Source organism: Lagopus leucura, unplaced genomic scaffold (assembly GCF_019238085.1).
Source record: "Lagopus leucura isolate 7727_CA_CO unplaced genomic scaffold, USGS_WTPT01 Super-Scaffold_100016, whole genome shotgun sequence".
Classification (NCBI taxonomy): domain Eukaryota; kingdom Metazoa; phylum Chordata; class Aves; order Galliformes; family Phasianidae; genus Lagopus; species Lagopus leucura.
In genome coordinates, this window is record NW_024962270.1 from 2170577 (window position 1) to 2187062 (window position 16486).

Sequence of the window (16486 nt, forward strand, 5' to 3'; positions counted from 1 at the left end):
TGGCACAGGTGAGGCATTTCCCCCATTCTGAACTGCAGCTGCGCTCAGGTCTCATTTATCCAATGTTAGAGTACATCTGTGACTGTTGTCACCTCCCTGACATCAGAGAGTCAAAATTTGCATTTTTTCATGTTTATTTTGCCTGAGCATGAGCTTTATCTGCAGCTGCTGTGTTATGCTGTGCACAGAAACTTTATCTGTGTGTTGTTCCTGGCTTGACCTTGAACAAGAAACGTTCCAGTGTTTTAGTTCTCTTGGTTGCTGATAACTCTTTGCTCCCAATTTCTTTGCTCAAGGTGTTTGCTCTGTGCTGGTTGCTTCTTTCCAAATCCCATGAAAATGAACATTGGCAATGTGTCTCACAAACTCCAGATTAACAGTGATTAACAATTAACAGGTGATTAAAAATATCAGCCAAGCTACGAGAATGCAGCTCCATAGCAGCAGGAGTTGAGCAGGAATCTGAGCCATGCCTACCTCTGTAACCAGAGCTCTTCTCCAGTTGTAGCACAGGTCTGGAACACCAAGAGCTCAAACCAACTCTTTCTTTTTTTTTAAGATCTATTAATGTCTGTTTCTTTATCACCTGATGCTGATAGATGACACAGTCTCAGTTCACCTGGCAATCAAGCTGAAGTAACGTTTTTATTGCCCTTTAAAGACTGGGGGTGTTACATGTAAGAAATTTACAGCAGTTATTAATGTAAATTCAACCTCATCGTTTTTTAAACAGCAACATCTGTGTGGTTTCCTTGTGCTTCTGTGCACAAAGCCCACAAAAGTGACCTGTAACATGCAGAAGGGGGAAGCTTAACTTCCAAAACGTTCCATATACAAATCAAAGCATATTTATTATACAGACTCCTTATAAATCTGTATGCATGAACCAAATGCAGTCATAGTGAAATGAAGCAGTAGAAATGTTATAATTAAACATCTCTACAATGAAATGTGAAATGGGGTGAATGTTCACCTGGAATGAAACGCTGGACTTTGAGCAGGAGTTCCTCGTACCAAGGAAATCCTGCCTCAGCTGCAAGGTGTGGTGGGGGAAGGTGGAGACAAAAATGTCTCTGCTGCTCTGCTTAGTTTGGTCTGTAAAACTGGAAAAGGGGCTGAATTCTATACTGGTGTGCAGTGCGGGTTCAGGTTCTGTTAATGCCACGCAGCTCACAGGTTGCACGCAGCCCTGAGAAATGAAGGGATCTGATTACAGAACTGGTCTTTATTGTCTACAGTCGATACAAAATGTCTGTTGCAGAAATTACTTCCCCAGGTAAGAAAACCAGCACTCAGTGATACACGGTTAACAGTGAAGTAAGGAATTTGAGAATTACTTCTTCACCTAAACGTAATGGTTTATTTCATAGTTTCACTGATGAAATTTTCCATTTGCTTCAATGATCAGCCACGACTGCCATCCTTCTGGTACACATACAGAAGTGTCAGGCATCAGCCTCAGCATGTACAGCCACAAACCAAAGGAACGCTTACATGACAGTTTGCTTTTATAGTGATCACGCACTGATGTGAACATAGACTAAAAATAACAAATGTTTGCTTTAATAAGGATTTTTTTTTACAGTAGGCGTAAATATAAAAGTGTTTCAATTTATTTTCACAGGTATCACTGAACATTTCATAGCTGTCTGTTACAGAAGCACCTAAAAGTGCTTTGAGTCTTTCATTTATTATACATAGTTAAAATATATTACACTTCTGAAGGTATCTTAGATCACTGAACAGAGCTGCTAGCATCTCGATGAGCCCAATGGGAGTAAAAGGCAGTCCACATTCATGATGTGAATATACAGTAAGGTGTTTGATGTCCTGCTAAGTCATTGCTCATGTTCTCAGAATAACCATGGTGATGAGACCTGAAGGAAAGGATGAAGAACCAAGTGCTTTAACTTTCCGAGATGGAGAAGACAGTTATTTCACAGGGCAGAAGTAATGCATGCAGGAGTTCATACAGCCCCCTTGCATAAGTACTACGAGTATTGCTCCAAATTCTGATGTAGACAAAAATCAGGTGTTCCATTATAGGGAAGTGCTGCCTTGTAGCTAAATCTCAAAGAAGCCATAACTGCTCTGCACAACCACCTGCCTGCTGCAAAATCTCATCCATGTTGAAATCTAAGTTTAACAAGGGCATGGAAGCCATTGGTTTTGATGTGGGATGGTTATGGGCAGCGTAATTCAAATGCTGAGTCATCAGTAAGGCAGGTTAGCTAAAAGCTAGATGGTGATTTTTATTCAGTTCTCTGCAGAACAATACTTGTCCTGAACTCATCTTTGCTCAGTCTGCACAGGGAGCTTTCTGCAGGCTTTGTGACCTTTGAGAAGGGAGGGAAACAAAAGTCTGCTCTGACAGAGGCCTAAAAATCTCCCAAACAATTAAAAATAGGCTACAGGGATGAAAGCAGAAAATACAGGGTTAGAAAACCTACTACTGCCACACTGAAAAACCCACTGCCATTGTGTTGATAAGAAAAAGGTTCATAGCCATGAATGTATTTAGTACAGGGCAAAGAGGCATATGGAAAAACATACAGGCCTTCTGAAAGACCAGAACAGTAATTCATCAGTTCTTAGGCAATCTTATTTCAGGCTTGGAATACGTTTCTATAATAGCCTTTCACAGCACAGATCTTACAGCCTACAGATTTTACCAGACAAAGAAATTGCTGAGGCTCTCTTGCTCTGTTGCCTCTCCATACTGATGTAACTTATTTGATAAAGATTTTAAACATAAAAGCATGACTGAACAGAATTGTAATGCTGCCCTCCATTAGACAAGCATTTCATCCCATTAAAGAGGAATTATAGTTCAGCTATTTGTCAAGGTCTGCATTAGCTCAGACAATCCCAAATACCAGAACTGCTGTAGGCCCTGATTCAGATTATTTAAATCACTGCAGAGTAACAGGATTCTGGAAGGTGCTACAGAACAACCTGCACCATGGCTGGGTTTCACTCATTTCTGTGAAGCAAATTCTTCTCCCATGTCACCGAGTCCCATTGGTGTGGAACAAACCTCCCTTTTCAGTTAAAAACTAAACAATCCATTGTACTTCATTGTGGAAGGAAGTGTTTGCACCTTTGTATGGGCAATCCACTTGTGTTGTAGATAAGTGCTGTACCCAGAGGAGCCCTTTATGAGCAGTAAGAACCCTGCCCCCAGTAGAACCAAGACCTGTAGCAACCTCACAACGCATCTACGAACAGGTGAGTTGTTGCAAATGTATGAATTCAAATGGTTTAACACTTTAACACCATGGCTGTCACCAGCAGAAACTGGGACTATTTTCAAAACTAGAGGTAAAAATAAAACCAGGATTACTGCAAGGTTCTAATCTGAAAATACAGTGCCATCAGCTCAGATAGAGACATAGGCTTCTGGTCAGCAGCAGGTGAGATCTAAAACCCTTTCAGCAGATGAACTTAGCAAAGTCAGTCACTAAACTGCGTGCATTTAATCAACAAGATCTTATATTCTTTCCCACCACTACCTCACCTCCAGCTCTCAGTTTGAAGCTGCCTATCTCCTTTCCTTTAAATTCTCATTTCTGCCAGGCAGGGGGGTGGGAGAACTGAGTTAAGTGCGAGTGCTCTTCCAATCTGAAATAGCTACAGAAAAATAGACAAATCAAGTGAAGCGTGCAACTTCTCTATGCTCCTAATTTAGGAGCAAGTGAGCAATCAGGAAGAGGTGTGGATGGCAGTGATCTCTTAGTAAGCAACAATAACCATTTATTTTTGAACATTTCAACTGCTTATCAAGAAGACGACAAACGCAGCCTTTCAGACCAGCTTATTTGGCTTGGAGAGAGAAACAGAACCAGAAGAGTTCTAGGTTCTGCAACAGATTAACTCTGTATTCAGTGTAAGAAACATAATTCATTCCACTCAGTTTTGCTGGCAGGTGATTAGAAGTATGAGTGATTGGGCCAGTCATCAAATGGAGGCAAAACTAGTACATGGAAGCCTGCATATAATACTGACTAAAATCTGGGCTAAAATATTTATAATCAATTTTCCCTCATATCATTCTGGCTGTAACGTAAAATATAACTGGGGTGGAAAAGAAAACGTAAGGCAGTTCTTTGTCTCCAGGTTTCCTGAAGCTGCTGACAAACAGCTGAGAAGTTCCCCAAATCACAAAAGCTCCTCTAAAACACGAAATCCAGAATACTTACCTAAAACATAAGCAGCAACTAACTTTTGATTCACACTTAAATGGAGGTAGAGAGGCACCAGGGATTCCATTTCCCCCAATGTAGGTAGCATTAGTGCTGCAATACACACTATTCCCAGGAAGACTGTTAGTAAACTCGGTCCCGATGAGGCAGGTCTGTTTTCTGAAAAACAAAACAGTACCACTTGTAGGGAGCATCTACCCACACAACATCAGAGCTGCACTACCTTGATATTTTCTTTATCTTTTTGAGTTTGGAGGGGATGGAAAACAACTTACATCCACTTCCCTAAGCTTTCTGCATCTTGCAGTGCAGGAGGCTGCTCCTGTTCCAAGGCTGATGCTGGAATTTGCTTTCACATGACTTTCCAAATCTCTCCCTTCTAGAGGAACAGTCTGCCAGGCCTAGTAGCTATATATACACACTCCTGGCAGTTAGATGTTTCAGCAATGCTTGAGGTTTCACTCTGCATCCTGACACTGATACATTCCCTGTGCAATTAGTAGTTAATTGGGAAAGAACACTAAAAGGAAGTACAGAGGCAGAAAGCTCTTACACCTCCAAACAAGTTTTGGCTACAGAAAGAGCACAGCTGGTGGCCCAGGTGAGTTTCCCCTCTTTCTTTAAGGGAGAACTTAAGGCCTGCCCCAGGTCACATGCCACAGCTGAGTAGCATGTTTAGCCTGCTTTGAGAACTGAACTACCACAACAATCCAGTGTCACCCAAACAAGGAAACGCAAACTGCAGATTCATTTATCCTCCATGCTCTTTGCTGTGCTGCAGTTCAATGGCTGGAGCCTCCTCACTGACACACTTCAAGCTGTTCATTTCTAACAGGTGGTTCTTAGCACTGTCAACTAACACATTACCAAATGCTTTTAGCCAAGTTTTCTATCCTCACTGTGACTGGCTTGCGTGTCCTATTTTAATTCCAGTACTGTTCTTTCTAGGTTGCAGGTTATATGCAAAGACCTTAAGTTGCTGTTTGCTGCTCTTCTGTAAGCAAGCAATACAATTTAATTCAAGGTTTAAAGAAAAGAAGTAGCAGTGTTTGGATTAAGACCAGTATCAGATTGTTCAGAATGGTTCAAACCCTCTGTACTGGAACAACTGTCACATTAACAGTGTGTTCTGTGGGCCCAGAGACAGTGCAGGTTTAGTTTAACCATGTATCCTCCTGCAATACATATGGAGATGGATGTTTTTTTTTCTTAATACAAGGTGTTTCACCAGCCAGCAAACCATTTATAAATGCTGACACAGTTTGATTTTAGCAGGAGAAATAGTCTCAAGCAAGTCAGTTTCTTTTCAGGAACTTATTTTTGTTCTTGTCATGAAAAACAAGCAGTGACAAGAACATTACACTATAATTCAGCAGAGGTTGAGGATCCATTCAGATGCACTTCCAGTAAGAATCAATGCTTTTTCTCTCTCTCCCTGTCACTTTGAGCTGTTTGGTCCAGGCTCTGCCAGACTTTAGATTCACTTCATCATACACAAAAAATACAAAGAATTTCCAGTGGCAATTCTGCTTTTGTGTACTTTTCAGACAAGGAAGAAAAACAATTATTATTAATCAAGACAGCACAAGCAGAACTGTCACAGTTTGCTTCTCGAGTGCAATCGTCCTTTGGTGCTAAAGGTAACTAATAAGAATTATTTTCAAGCTTATTTTAGTCTAGTCTTTCTATTATTTAAGCTATTCAAAACTGATCCAGAGAACAGGATGGATAAAGATTTCAACTACCTGGTTGACACAAAGTCTGCTCAAAAAAGACACTTTCAGACAGGTGTTCCTTTATTCGTTTTTCTTCCTCTTCCTTTTGCTGTGGTGGTTCCTTTGCAGATGGAAGCAGAGTAGCAATAATCTCCTTTCTCCCCAGTGCTTTCCTCTGGCTTTGCTCAGACACTTGCAGTCGGAATTTATCTATCACACCATAGTGAGCAGCACGAACATCTCTGTGACGAATCACACTGCAGAGTACAACAATGTCAAGCAGAGGAGCTGGTCAAAACGATGCCTCATGTGGAATCACGCCCTGCAATGCCAATGTTTCCTGTTTTCCCCACACAGATGCATTCAGTAGTTCACATCCCCACTCTATGCTCAGTCACTCAATGTTCTTGAAGCTCTGATCTTGCCTCGTCTCTCTCCTCCCCGTTTGCTGCACCATGGCAGGGCATTCTAGTTCCTAAATATATCTGCTCCAATTGGCTGGCCAAAAAAACCACAGCTATTCTTTCTCAGAAGACACCATTAGGGGCCTGACTGCCACTTTTCACAGAACATCCATTATCTGAAAGATGCCTCCTCTTCAAACAATTTTGCTCTATGCTGTCCAATATGTCAAAAGGTAGAGGGGGACGTGGGGTAGATAGGGGAAAAAAAGGACTGCCAAGAGCTTGGACAGACAAGGTGATGGCAGAAGTCTCTTCAGGAAAGCAGGCTCAAAGCTTTGAAATTATATTTTCCCAAAAGCAAAACTAATTCTCTCTATGGGTAAGAGTCATCTAGATTTAAAGAGATTTTTGAAATCAGAAACTCACCAGTTTAAGGCACGTAACTGCAATATAAACTTTTCCCATCCCTTCCATACTAGAAGTGAGCAAGCGTGGCTCTCAGAGCTCTGTGCTGTCAAAGCTTTGCTCAGCAGTCTTGCTACCTTGAGCATATTCTGCAGCCTGAACTGAAATACTGCAAGCACTTGACCAGCTAGCAAGAGTTAGGCCTGCTGTTATCGACACAAGCTGCAGTCAGACCCCAACTGCAGCACAGGCAAAGCTGAGCCATGCCTGGAGTCCATTTGTTCCCTCACAGACTTTTGTACTGCCCAGCAACCACTGTGAACTCTGCTGTTTTGAACAAGTTGGCCAGGATGGTTTCAAAATTAAGGCACTGTGATAGCTGTTACATTACTTCTACTTTTATGGTATTTAATATGAAAAAAAAATCATATGTAGGACATGTAAAAGGCACAGTTTAAAAATAACACTGATCAAAGGCAATACAGACCTTTGCAACATTGCTCTGCTCACCTGCCTCCTCTCTGCATTTATGATTCATTATGAAAATACCCATCTAGCACTAAAAAAAGAAAACATTCAGGTTTTTAAAAGTCATAGCAGCTCTTAGAGTTAAAACAAAGGATTTTTCTGGAGTGGAAAACTTTTTTTTCTTCTTTATAAGAGGCTACTCTAAATTTCTAAGGTAATAATAGCTAACCTGAAAAAACACCTGTGTATAAGTGGTGTGGCTTCAAGAAGGTTGCTGTATCCTGAGGGAAAAAAGTGGTTTTACCTTTATTAATACAGGATAAACTTTTCAGAAACGATTATGAGCACTAAATAAATTATTTCTCCCTTTAAGACTTCCTTTACAGTTTTTTTCTCCTCTTATATGTGCTACTATCGACCTAAACAAAATCTGTACATACTGCTGCACTATGAGACATGCATCTGCTGCCAAGCAAAGAGATGTTTTCTGCAGACCCTTATAAACAGATACATGCTCATGTTTCTTGCCAGAGGCCACTGCTTAATTAGAAGCTCCGTAGAATATGTTTATCTGGCAAGCAGCCACACTTACCTAGTACTGCTCATAGCTTTGCAGTGAACACTGACATTGGACAACAACGTCAATAGAACCAGATGGGGTTTTCTTTGCCACACAAAAACTCCCCAGGAAATAGGCATACCTCTTATTTAACACATTTGTTTAAGCCAAAGATGAACTAAACATTGAGAATGTGTAAATGCCTACTAAACTCTGCCAGTGGCTTACTGATATTCTCATTGATTTTGTTCTATCTGTACCTCACAGAGATAATGTTGCAAACACAATGAGAAAACCTGGGCAATTTTATCATATCTATTGGTTCTTGCTCTACTTTGAATTCCAGCAGCCTGCAGGCCCTGCATGTTACTGGAGTAAACTTAACCAGCATTCATTTCTCCTCTGTTATGGTGCTGGGACCTGAAAGGAGAAGTAAAGGGGGAAGGAGGGGTGGAAGAGAGAGCAGAGAGTACAAGACAGGTGGTCAGGGTGAAGGATGGGCAAAAGTACCTTCGTTAAATATGTCCCAGAAGTGTGTTCAGTAGAACTTTGTACTTTTTCACTTTGTCAATCTGCAAACAAATATTTCTCCCAAAGAAATCCCAACCCTAGGGGTGGTCTTGTTCTTCTTGTTAGAAATAACAAGATAGTACTCAGAGACTCCATACTCTCACTGATGGTTCACAAACTATACTACAGGATGCATTTAGTAGCATGCTGTTTATGCTTAAAGAGAAAACTAAAGAAGCAATCTCCATTACTTTTGCCCTAGAGTAAAAGAACAGTAAAGACTGGATGGCCACGAGAATACAGGAGATCAGGAAAGCGTGGTAATATTTATATAGTTTATGCTGTGTTTGCTATCATGTACTACCTCTTACAATAATGAAGGAAATTAAGGTAATCAGACATCAGGGGAAAAATAAACCACTTTTTACTCACATATCAACACAGCACTGAGGCTTCACTGCTCCGGTCGCATCAACCACCGCATATTTATTTGGAGTTGTACAGAGAACTGCAAAGGAAAGGACAGCAGAGGTGACAAGTCACACATCAACACCTGAGTCATCAACAGATACACGTGAAGACAGGGCTTTGGTTTTGTCGCAAATATGATTCGTTACACAAACTATAATTGGATTGTTCAAGATCACCAACTAATCCTTAAATACAACTTAACCTAAGAAACCCACCTTTGAATTTTAAGGCAAACTCATAGGGGTTATATAGAGTCAACACCTGCTTGTGTGTCGACTGGTCATCTGCATAAAATATAAGTTCTGTAGGAAAAACAAAGACAGGAAGATTTCCTTCCACTAACTCTGGCTGTCTTCTTTGTTGCTGCATTGGCACTGAATCCTCCTTGCTGCTTCTTGTGTTCTTATGAGTTTTGTATCTTCAGCAACTTCAGTTTTAGAATCGTTTAAGAATTCCAAAGCATTTTGGCAATTCTGAAGGAAAAAAGGGAAAAAAGAGAGAAGGTGAGAAGATTGTTCCCTGAACCTCTGGTAAACTGAGGCAGACAACAAAGATGTAAGAAGGCAGAACTCTATACAGGTAGCTGCATAACCGAGTATTGTCATTCAAAAACGTGGCAATGCCTTTTCTATTCCCACCAGATCGCATCCATTTAACAAACTGCTCCAAAAGAAATGGATCAGCACTTGTGCAGCCCCCAGTCTGCCGTCACTCTGTGACATGACTGTGCAACACAAAGCAAACGACACAAATAAACGCCACTCTCACCTCAGAAAACAAACGGTTGAGAAAAGAGCAAAATGAGGAAACAAAGCAGCAGGCATCACTGAAAGGATCTCACTGCGCTGTGAGCTGTGCAGCCGTTCCTGGATGAAGTGCAACTGAGGTATCTGCTCACACAGGCAGATTCAGAACAAAGGAATGGGGAACATCTTCGTGCTTTGTCTAAACTAAGGTCTTGTTATGATTGCACAGTAGTTACTGGCAACGAATTGAAAATTAACTGGGATGAATAACAGGAGATACATGTTGGATTTCTTACTGGGTTAAGAAATGAGAAAGGTTTTCTACCAATCTGCCTCTAAACAAAACATAACCATCGTGATTCTCCTTTGCCACCCCCACAGTTTTTATTCCAAGTCTCATTCCAGAACTAAAACCAGAACCTCTGACCTGATCGAGCAACAATCCCAACTGTAATTTGTCCAATAAAATTAAGGGCAGATTCCTCAGCACGCGCTGCATGCCAGTGACCTTACACACTGCAGACACAACACAGTGAAACAGCTTCCCCTATTCTTCCCCCAAGATTGTCACATTTTACTGTACTTCCCCTAGGTTTACTATCAAACTAAAGGTGTCCTGTGAGGCTCAGCTTTATTCTACAATAGGAAATAATAAACGAATTAAAAGTTCCCACAGGCTCACGAGCTGCGATGTCTGCTTTCAATGCAGCCTTACAGAACATCTGTTCCAGCTGTTCTCCAGACGAATAACCTGATCTGGTTGCACCTTAAGAAATTCAGTTTCTGAAATGTCTACATTGAATTCCCATAGCACCCCGAACAAACAAAAATAAAAGCTTGGATTTTTGCATCCAGAACATCGTGATGTTTACATTTCCAACACCAAATCTGCACTTTGTATTCGAAACGTGACAGGAACGAATGTTTGCTAGAAGGTATTTTTGTAGCCCCATCTTTCGATGCACAGGCTGTGTTTCTCGTTAAGCTCTTCTGTTTCTTTACCTTTTAAAGCAGCGACTCGTTAGAGAACTGCTCTCACTGGACACCTTTCCCTGGGCCCACTTGCTGTGCAGAGCACAGGTTGATTTCCGCTTCACTGCAACGCTACTAAGAATACTCTGAAAACAAATCCCCAGTGAGAGCATTCCAAAGCTGATGCTCTGCTACCTTATTAAGAAGGGACTGGAAAAAGAAACAGATCTGTGAGTGGCAATTTGGGCTCCGTGGTGCTTCCTAGAATTGTCATAAATGCATTTTGTTTCAGAGGAATGAACGAGCTCTAAGATCACTGCGTGGAGCAGCTGCAAACAATATTTCCTGCAAAACTGTACGAGCCATTGCAGAATGAGATTAAATAGATCAATATACATCAAATATGTTATTACATTATTAATATGACTATCTGCCAAATAATCAGCATAGGAAATAATGTCTTCTGAAGCTTCTGATGCACAGATTTTGTACTTTTTTTAATTCTTTTTCCTCCCAAAATTAACACAGTATACAGTAAGTTCATATGAGAACTGGCTCTCAAACAGATATATGAGCCATCTTCTTGAAATGAACAATCGCTTTCCTAACAAGTGTTTTATTTCTGTACAACCACTACCAAAGTACTGCCAGATATTTAGGTGACCAGATTTATTAAAATGTAAACCATTTGTTTTTTATTTAATGATTGCAAATGAAGCATCACAGAATCATAGAATGGCCTGCGTTAAAAGGACCACAATGATCACTTAGTTTCAACCCCCTGCTGTGTGCAGGGTCACCAACCACCAGACCAGAGCCACATCCAGCCTGGCCTTGAATGCCTCCAGGGATGGAGTACCACAGTCCCATTAAACACTGCATGGGTTTCATTCTGATTTCTGGCATCACTGCACAGCTCCAGTTTCCTCAGCTCAGCCAACAGCAAGCAGCCAGGTGCTCCCAGCCCACACATCACAGCACGCAGAGCTGTGCACCATAAGCCTACCAGCAGGTCTTGCTCTTACACATCCATTGGTAACAGTGCACAAACCTTCCTGGATTCCACAAGCTTTCACACTGAAAGCTACCAACCCTAAAAAGAAGTGCATCCCATTATTGCTTCCTTTTCTTATTTAACTTGGCTGGATACGAAGTTAGCACTCAAACTGGCAGAAGTAAAGTCTGGCAAACTCAGCTCTACAACAGACTCATTTGCTGACACAGCAGTGTCATTCAGGATATAAAGTTGTAGGTTTCTAGGCAAGCCACAAGCATTCCTTTTGAGAGAATTATTTCAGCTGACAAGTTGCCTTGCTGGGATACCTCACCAGGTAATATCAGCACAAGTACTTTTCCTAAAGACAGCATTGTAAGTTGTACAAACACAGGGGAGGTATGGCAATTTAGTAGTGCAGCTTTCACATAGTGCTCATCAACAACAAACTGTCATTTTTTTTTAAACAGAGGAAGGCTGTATCATGAAAATGCCTTTGCATGGATCAAACCCAGAGCAGGACTCCTGCTGATGCCCAGAGCACAGCTACGCAGTGCTGCTTTGGCACCGTTGGCAGAGCACTTAAAAGGAACGTGGCCATTGCTGTTCTCCATGCTGCACTACAACACAGCAACTCCTATCAGATCACTTTGTGCAGCCAATGGTCACCAGTATTAATCCCAGAACACAAAGATAAGAACAAACAAATGCTTACAAAACACAGACCTGTGGTCTCTATCTATGACCACCAGCACAACTCCACACAGCATTAGGACTGTGCCAAACTCAAGGCTCCCTGCAGGACAGGGCTGAGCTGGAACACCTGAGCAATGCCAGCCTGCTTTCCAGCGCTCTCTGAGGTCCACACCAACCACTATCCTTGATATTTTCTTCAGCTCACTAAGGATCTCTCCTCCCTGAAGCTACTAAATATACAATGCATGTGTCACACCAGCATGAACTGTCAGCATTTCCTCTGAAACCCCTTTCTTCATAAGCTTAACAGGAAAAAAAAACAAAAAACATGAAGTGAAACCTCTCTAGGCTCAGAAATGACAGCCCTTCTGATTTGGTTTTATTTAACAATTACGTGCAGAAAAAATAAATCAAGGAGGGGGAAGCTTTTTGTTCCATTTTAACTTTCATCAGCCCATCACTATGGCTTCCCAGTACACTTGTTTGGTTTTTCTTTTTTCAAACAGTGGCAAATGACAGAACATCATTTGGTAAACACTTTATTCAGAGAACTCTTTAGAGCCATAGTTTCCAGATTCTCCTTTTAAAAACTGTAATTAAGGTGTAATCTATGTCTGTTCTATCCCATCATCTACCCTCTAAAGCTACACAAGAGCTTTTCCACACCATTTACTTAACAAACACACAACTGAGGTACAGATGACTTTTGAGCACATATTCACAAAATAAGCCATGAAGACCTCGAAATTTCTCCCAGTGCCAGGAGAATTTTAAGCTTCAGCGTGAGCTCCATGCAAACAGAGCACAAGAAGCAGATCTATTAACGTTTCATCTTTCCAAAAGCATGTGAAGGCCTCAAAACAGACTTACGCAACGCAATGTTTAAACTACCTGCAATTATGTGGGAGAGTCATCCAGTGATGAGCACAGAGCCAGCGGTGGGGATGGCTGCGTTCCATTATTGCCAGCTCTGTCACTGACCCTGTGACCTTGAGCAAGCTGGTTAACCTCACTTCAGTTTGCTGACCTACGAGGGCACATATTCTGCAAAGCACTGAAGTGGGTGGACAGTGACATCAGAACTGGCAGAACCACTCTGAGACTTGTCAAACCCTCTGCTACTGCACAGAGCGATGAGAGCATCACTGAACTGTCCTCAGGATGCTGGAAATCAGAAGACTCTCAGAGGAGGTCACTTATTAGAACCAACAGCACAACTTGCTTGATCCACACCTTTCATCATAGAATCACAGAATGGTCTGTGTTGAAAAGGACCACAATAATCATCTAGTTCCAACCCCCTGCTGTGTGCAGGGTTGCCAACCAGCAGACCAGGCTGCCCAGAGCCACATCCAGCCTCGCCCTGAATGCCTCCAGGGATGGGGCATCCACAGCCTCCTTGTACAACCTGTTCCAGTGCATCACCACCCTCTGAGTGAAAAACTTCCTCCTAATATCTAACCTAAACGTCCTCATCTCAGTTTAAAACCACTCTCCCTTGTCCTGTCACTATTCAGCCTCGTAAACAGCCATTCTCCCTCCTGTAATACGCTCCCTTCAAGTTCTGGAAGGCCACAATGAAGTCTCCCCAAAGCCTTCCCTTCTCCAAGCTAAACAAGCCCAGTTCTGTCAACCTTTCCTCACAGGAGAGCTGCTCCAGCCCCTGATCATCTTAGTGCCCTCCTCTGAACCCGCTCCAAGAGCTCCACGTCCTTCCTGTGCTGGGAGCCCCGTGTCTGGACGCAGCGCTGCAGATGGGGCCTCACAAGAGCTGAATAGAAGGGGACAATCACCCCCCTCTTCCTGCTGGCCACCCCTTTTTTAACGCAACCCAGAACACAGCCCAGTTATTTTTCCTTGACTTTTTCAGACGCCGACAAGGTGACAACAGCAGCTTTGTTCGAACACACCTGAGGGGCGTGCAGCAGCAGGGACACGTGGAATCCCAGCCGGGCTCAGCTGCTGCTCCCTCCACAGGGCGCTATGGGGGCACAAGGGCGCTGTGCCCCGGCCCTCGCACTCACACGGCGCTACACGGCCTTTCATCCCCAGGTTCAGCTGCACAGATCAAATGTCAGGACGGCACCGATTCACTGCGGGAAACGCTCTTCCTTGAGAGAAACACGGGAAAGAAGCCGCTCTAATTGGGCTCTTAAGACGCACCTACTGAAGGCAGAGAAACAGGAGCGACGGCACACGCTCTACGTATCCCCTTTGTTATTCGGGAGCGGAGATCGAGGCGGCGGCGGGGCTCCGACAGCCCGGCCCCGCTCCGCCCGGCACAGCGCGCCGTCCCCGCCGCCCCTCACAGCCCGTCCTGGCCCGGCCCGCTGCCCGCGCTGGGCATTGAGGCCTGGCAGCGAGGCCTCGCCGGGTCCGGCGGCGCTCCGTGCCGGTAAGGGAAGCGGGCAGGAGGCGGCGTTCCTGTCCCGCCCCGGCGGCGTCGCGCGGCGCCCCCCTCCCCGCACTCACCGCTCGGGGCCGCTGGCTGCGGGCTCGCCCGGCGCCCCCTTTGTGCGGCGCCCCCCCGCCTGCTCCCGTCACTGCGGGTAGCGTCGTCGCTATGGCTGCCGGGATGGCGGCAGGCTCCCTCTTGCCTCCAGCCATCGCGAGACGTCAGCGAGCCCCGCCCCCGCCGCTTCGCTCCCGCCTCCCGCCGCCATGTCGGCCGGTCCGTCGGCAGGGAGCGGTCGCTGTGGGCCGTTCTGCGGGCGCTTTCGGGGTGTTTTTCCTTCCCCCCGGCTGGCCAGTGCCCTCAGGCCGTCGTCCAGCAGTACGCCTGAAGCGACGCGTGGATCCTGTGAGCTGCTCTGCAGTTGCGTTTGTTCCGTGTTCCTCTTATTTACTTAGCGGCCTCATTTTTGTTAAGCTGTTTGTGGACTTCGGCTCCTTTTGCGCACTGTCCGTTATCGCCTTTGTTTTTATTCTGCCTTGGGCTTCTTAGCACTGCATTGTGCGAAAAATCCAGCCCCACAGTCAGTGTGCGAGGCCACTAGCAGCTGTAAGATGGACACTGCGGCGCTTTTATTACGGGCCGGGTGAATAATTAAGATTTATAATTAAGCCTTCCAAGCCAGTAGGGCTGCAAAATCTTTTACCCATTAGCAGAGTGAAACGACTTGCAATTCTGCATGAAACAAACAGCAGCCATTGGCATTTCGTGTCCGAAGCAATGCAGGACAGAAAGCAACGTATTTTGTCTGTTAAAAGTCGTGAAAGGCGGAGTAAAAGAAAACTATTCCTTTTGCCGTTCAGCCAAGATGCATTAATGCTCATCTTTTACCAAATCCTTCTGCAGGTCTCATCGTTGCTCGTAGTTCATTAGGAAGTTTCATAGCCACAAATTACTTAATACTACAGTTGAAATATATGTAGGAATTATAATCCTGTCGATTTCTGGAAGTCTGTGCAGTGAAAACTAGTTTATTTTGTGTCTGAACAACTTTCAATCAGCTAGAAGTAGTAGTTCTAAATGCTTACAAATAAGCTGGAATCACTGTTTTCAGACTGATTGACAGACTGGTCTTCTCTGAGAGCTCATTTTGGATCCACTAAGATGATCAGGGGGCTGCAGCACCTCCCCTATGAAGACAGGCTGAGGGAGCTGGGCTTGTTCAGCCTGGAGGAAAGAATGCTGTGGAGTGACCTGATTGCAGCCCTTCAGTACATAAAGGGAGCCTATAAACAGCAGGGGAATCAACTCTTTGAAAGGAAATGGTTTTAAGTTGAGGGGGGGAAGGTTTAGATTGGATGTCGGGGGAAGTTCTTCACTATGAGAGTGGTGAGGTGCTGGAACAGCTGTGCAGAGAGGCTGTGGATGCCCCATTCCTGGAGGTGTTCAAGGCCAGGTTGGATGAGGCCCTGAGCAGCCTGGGCTGGTATTAAATGTGGAGGTTGGTGGCCCTGCCTGTGGCAGCGGGTTTGGACCTCGAGGTCCCTTCCCACCCTGGCCATTCTGTGATTCTGTGAGTTTCCAGCACTCAACTTTAAACAGTAAAAACAACTGTCTCACTTTCAATGGTGTTTACGCTTACTGACTGCTTGTTGACAATCAGCAATCACACTGGGCTCCTCCTTTTCCACTCACCTATCTGGGCTTTGTTTTGAGTTATTTTGGTATCTTAAAAGCCCTGTGTTGACTCCAATTAAATGTGTACTGTGTACAGCTGAGTAGGAGTCAGTGTTCCGTCCTTGTTTGCTGTGCCTGATGCATCAGAGAGCACACACCCCACGTCACTGACGATTTTGCAATAGCGAGCCCTTGAGAGAGATTGTGTTTCATACAGGACGTTATTGAATGTATGGATGTGCTGCTGCTATTTAACAAGTACTGATGCATGCAAA

At 43.9% G+C, this 16486-nt stretch overlaps 1 protein-coding gene across 2 annotated transcripts; it reads right to left on the minus strand.

Moving 5' to 3' along the window:
• Nucleotides 1-626: 626 nt before the first annotated feature.
• Nucleotides 627-14710, minus strand: MOSPD1 (motile sperm domain containing 1). 2 transcript variants are annotated; one of them, XM_042876563.1, is made up of 6 exons: nucleotides 14615-14710; nucleotides 8950-9207; nucleotides 8696-8771; nucleotides 5948-6174; nucleotides 4200-4361; nucleotides 627-1877 (listed from the first exon to the last, which is right to left on the minus strand). In XM_042876563.1, the coding sequence occupies exons 2-6, from the start codon at nucleotides 9101-9103 to the stop codon at nucleotides 1846-1848; spliced, it is 651 nt and encodes a 216-aa protein (XP_042732497.1). In that variant the 5' UTR covers nucleotides 9104-9207; nucleotides 14615-14710; the 3' UTR covers nucleotides 627-1845. The 2 variants fall into 2 exon arrangements, with proteins under 2 accessions (XP_042732497.1, XP_042732496.1); XM_042876562.1 differs by having other exon boundaries at nucleotides 5945-6174.
• Between the last annotated feature and the right edge of the window lie 1776 nt (nucleotides 14711-16486).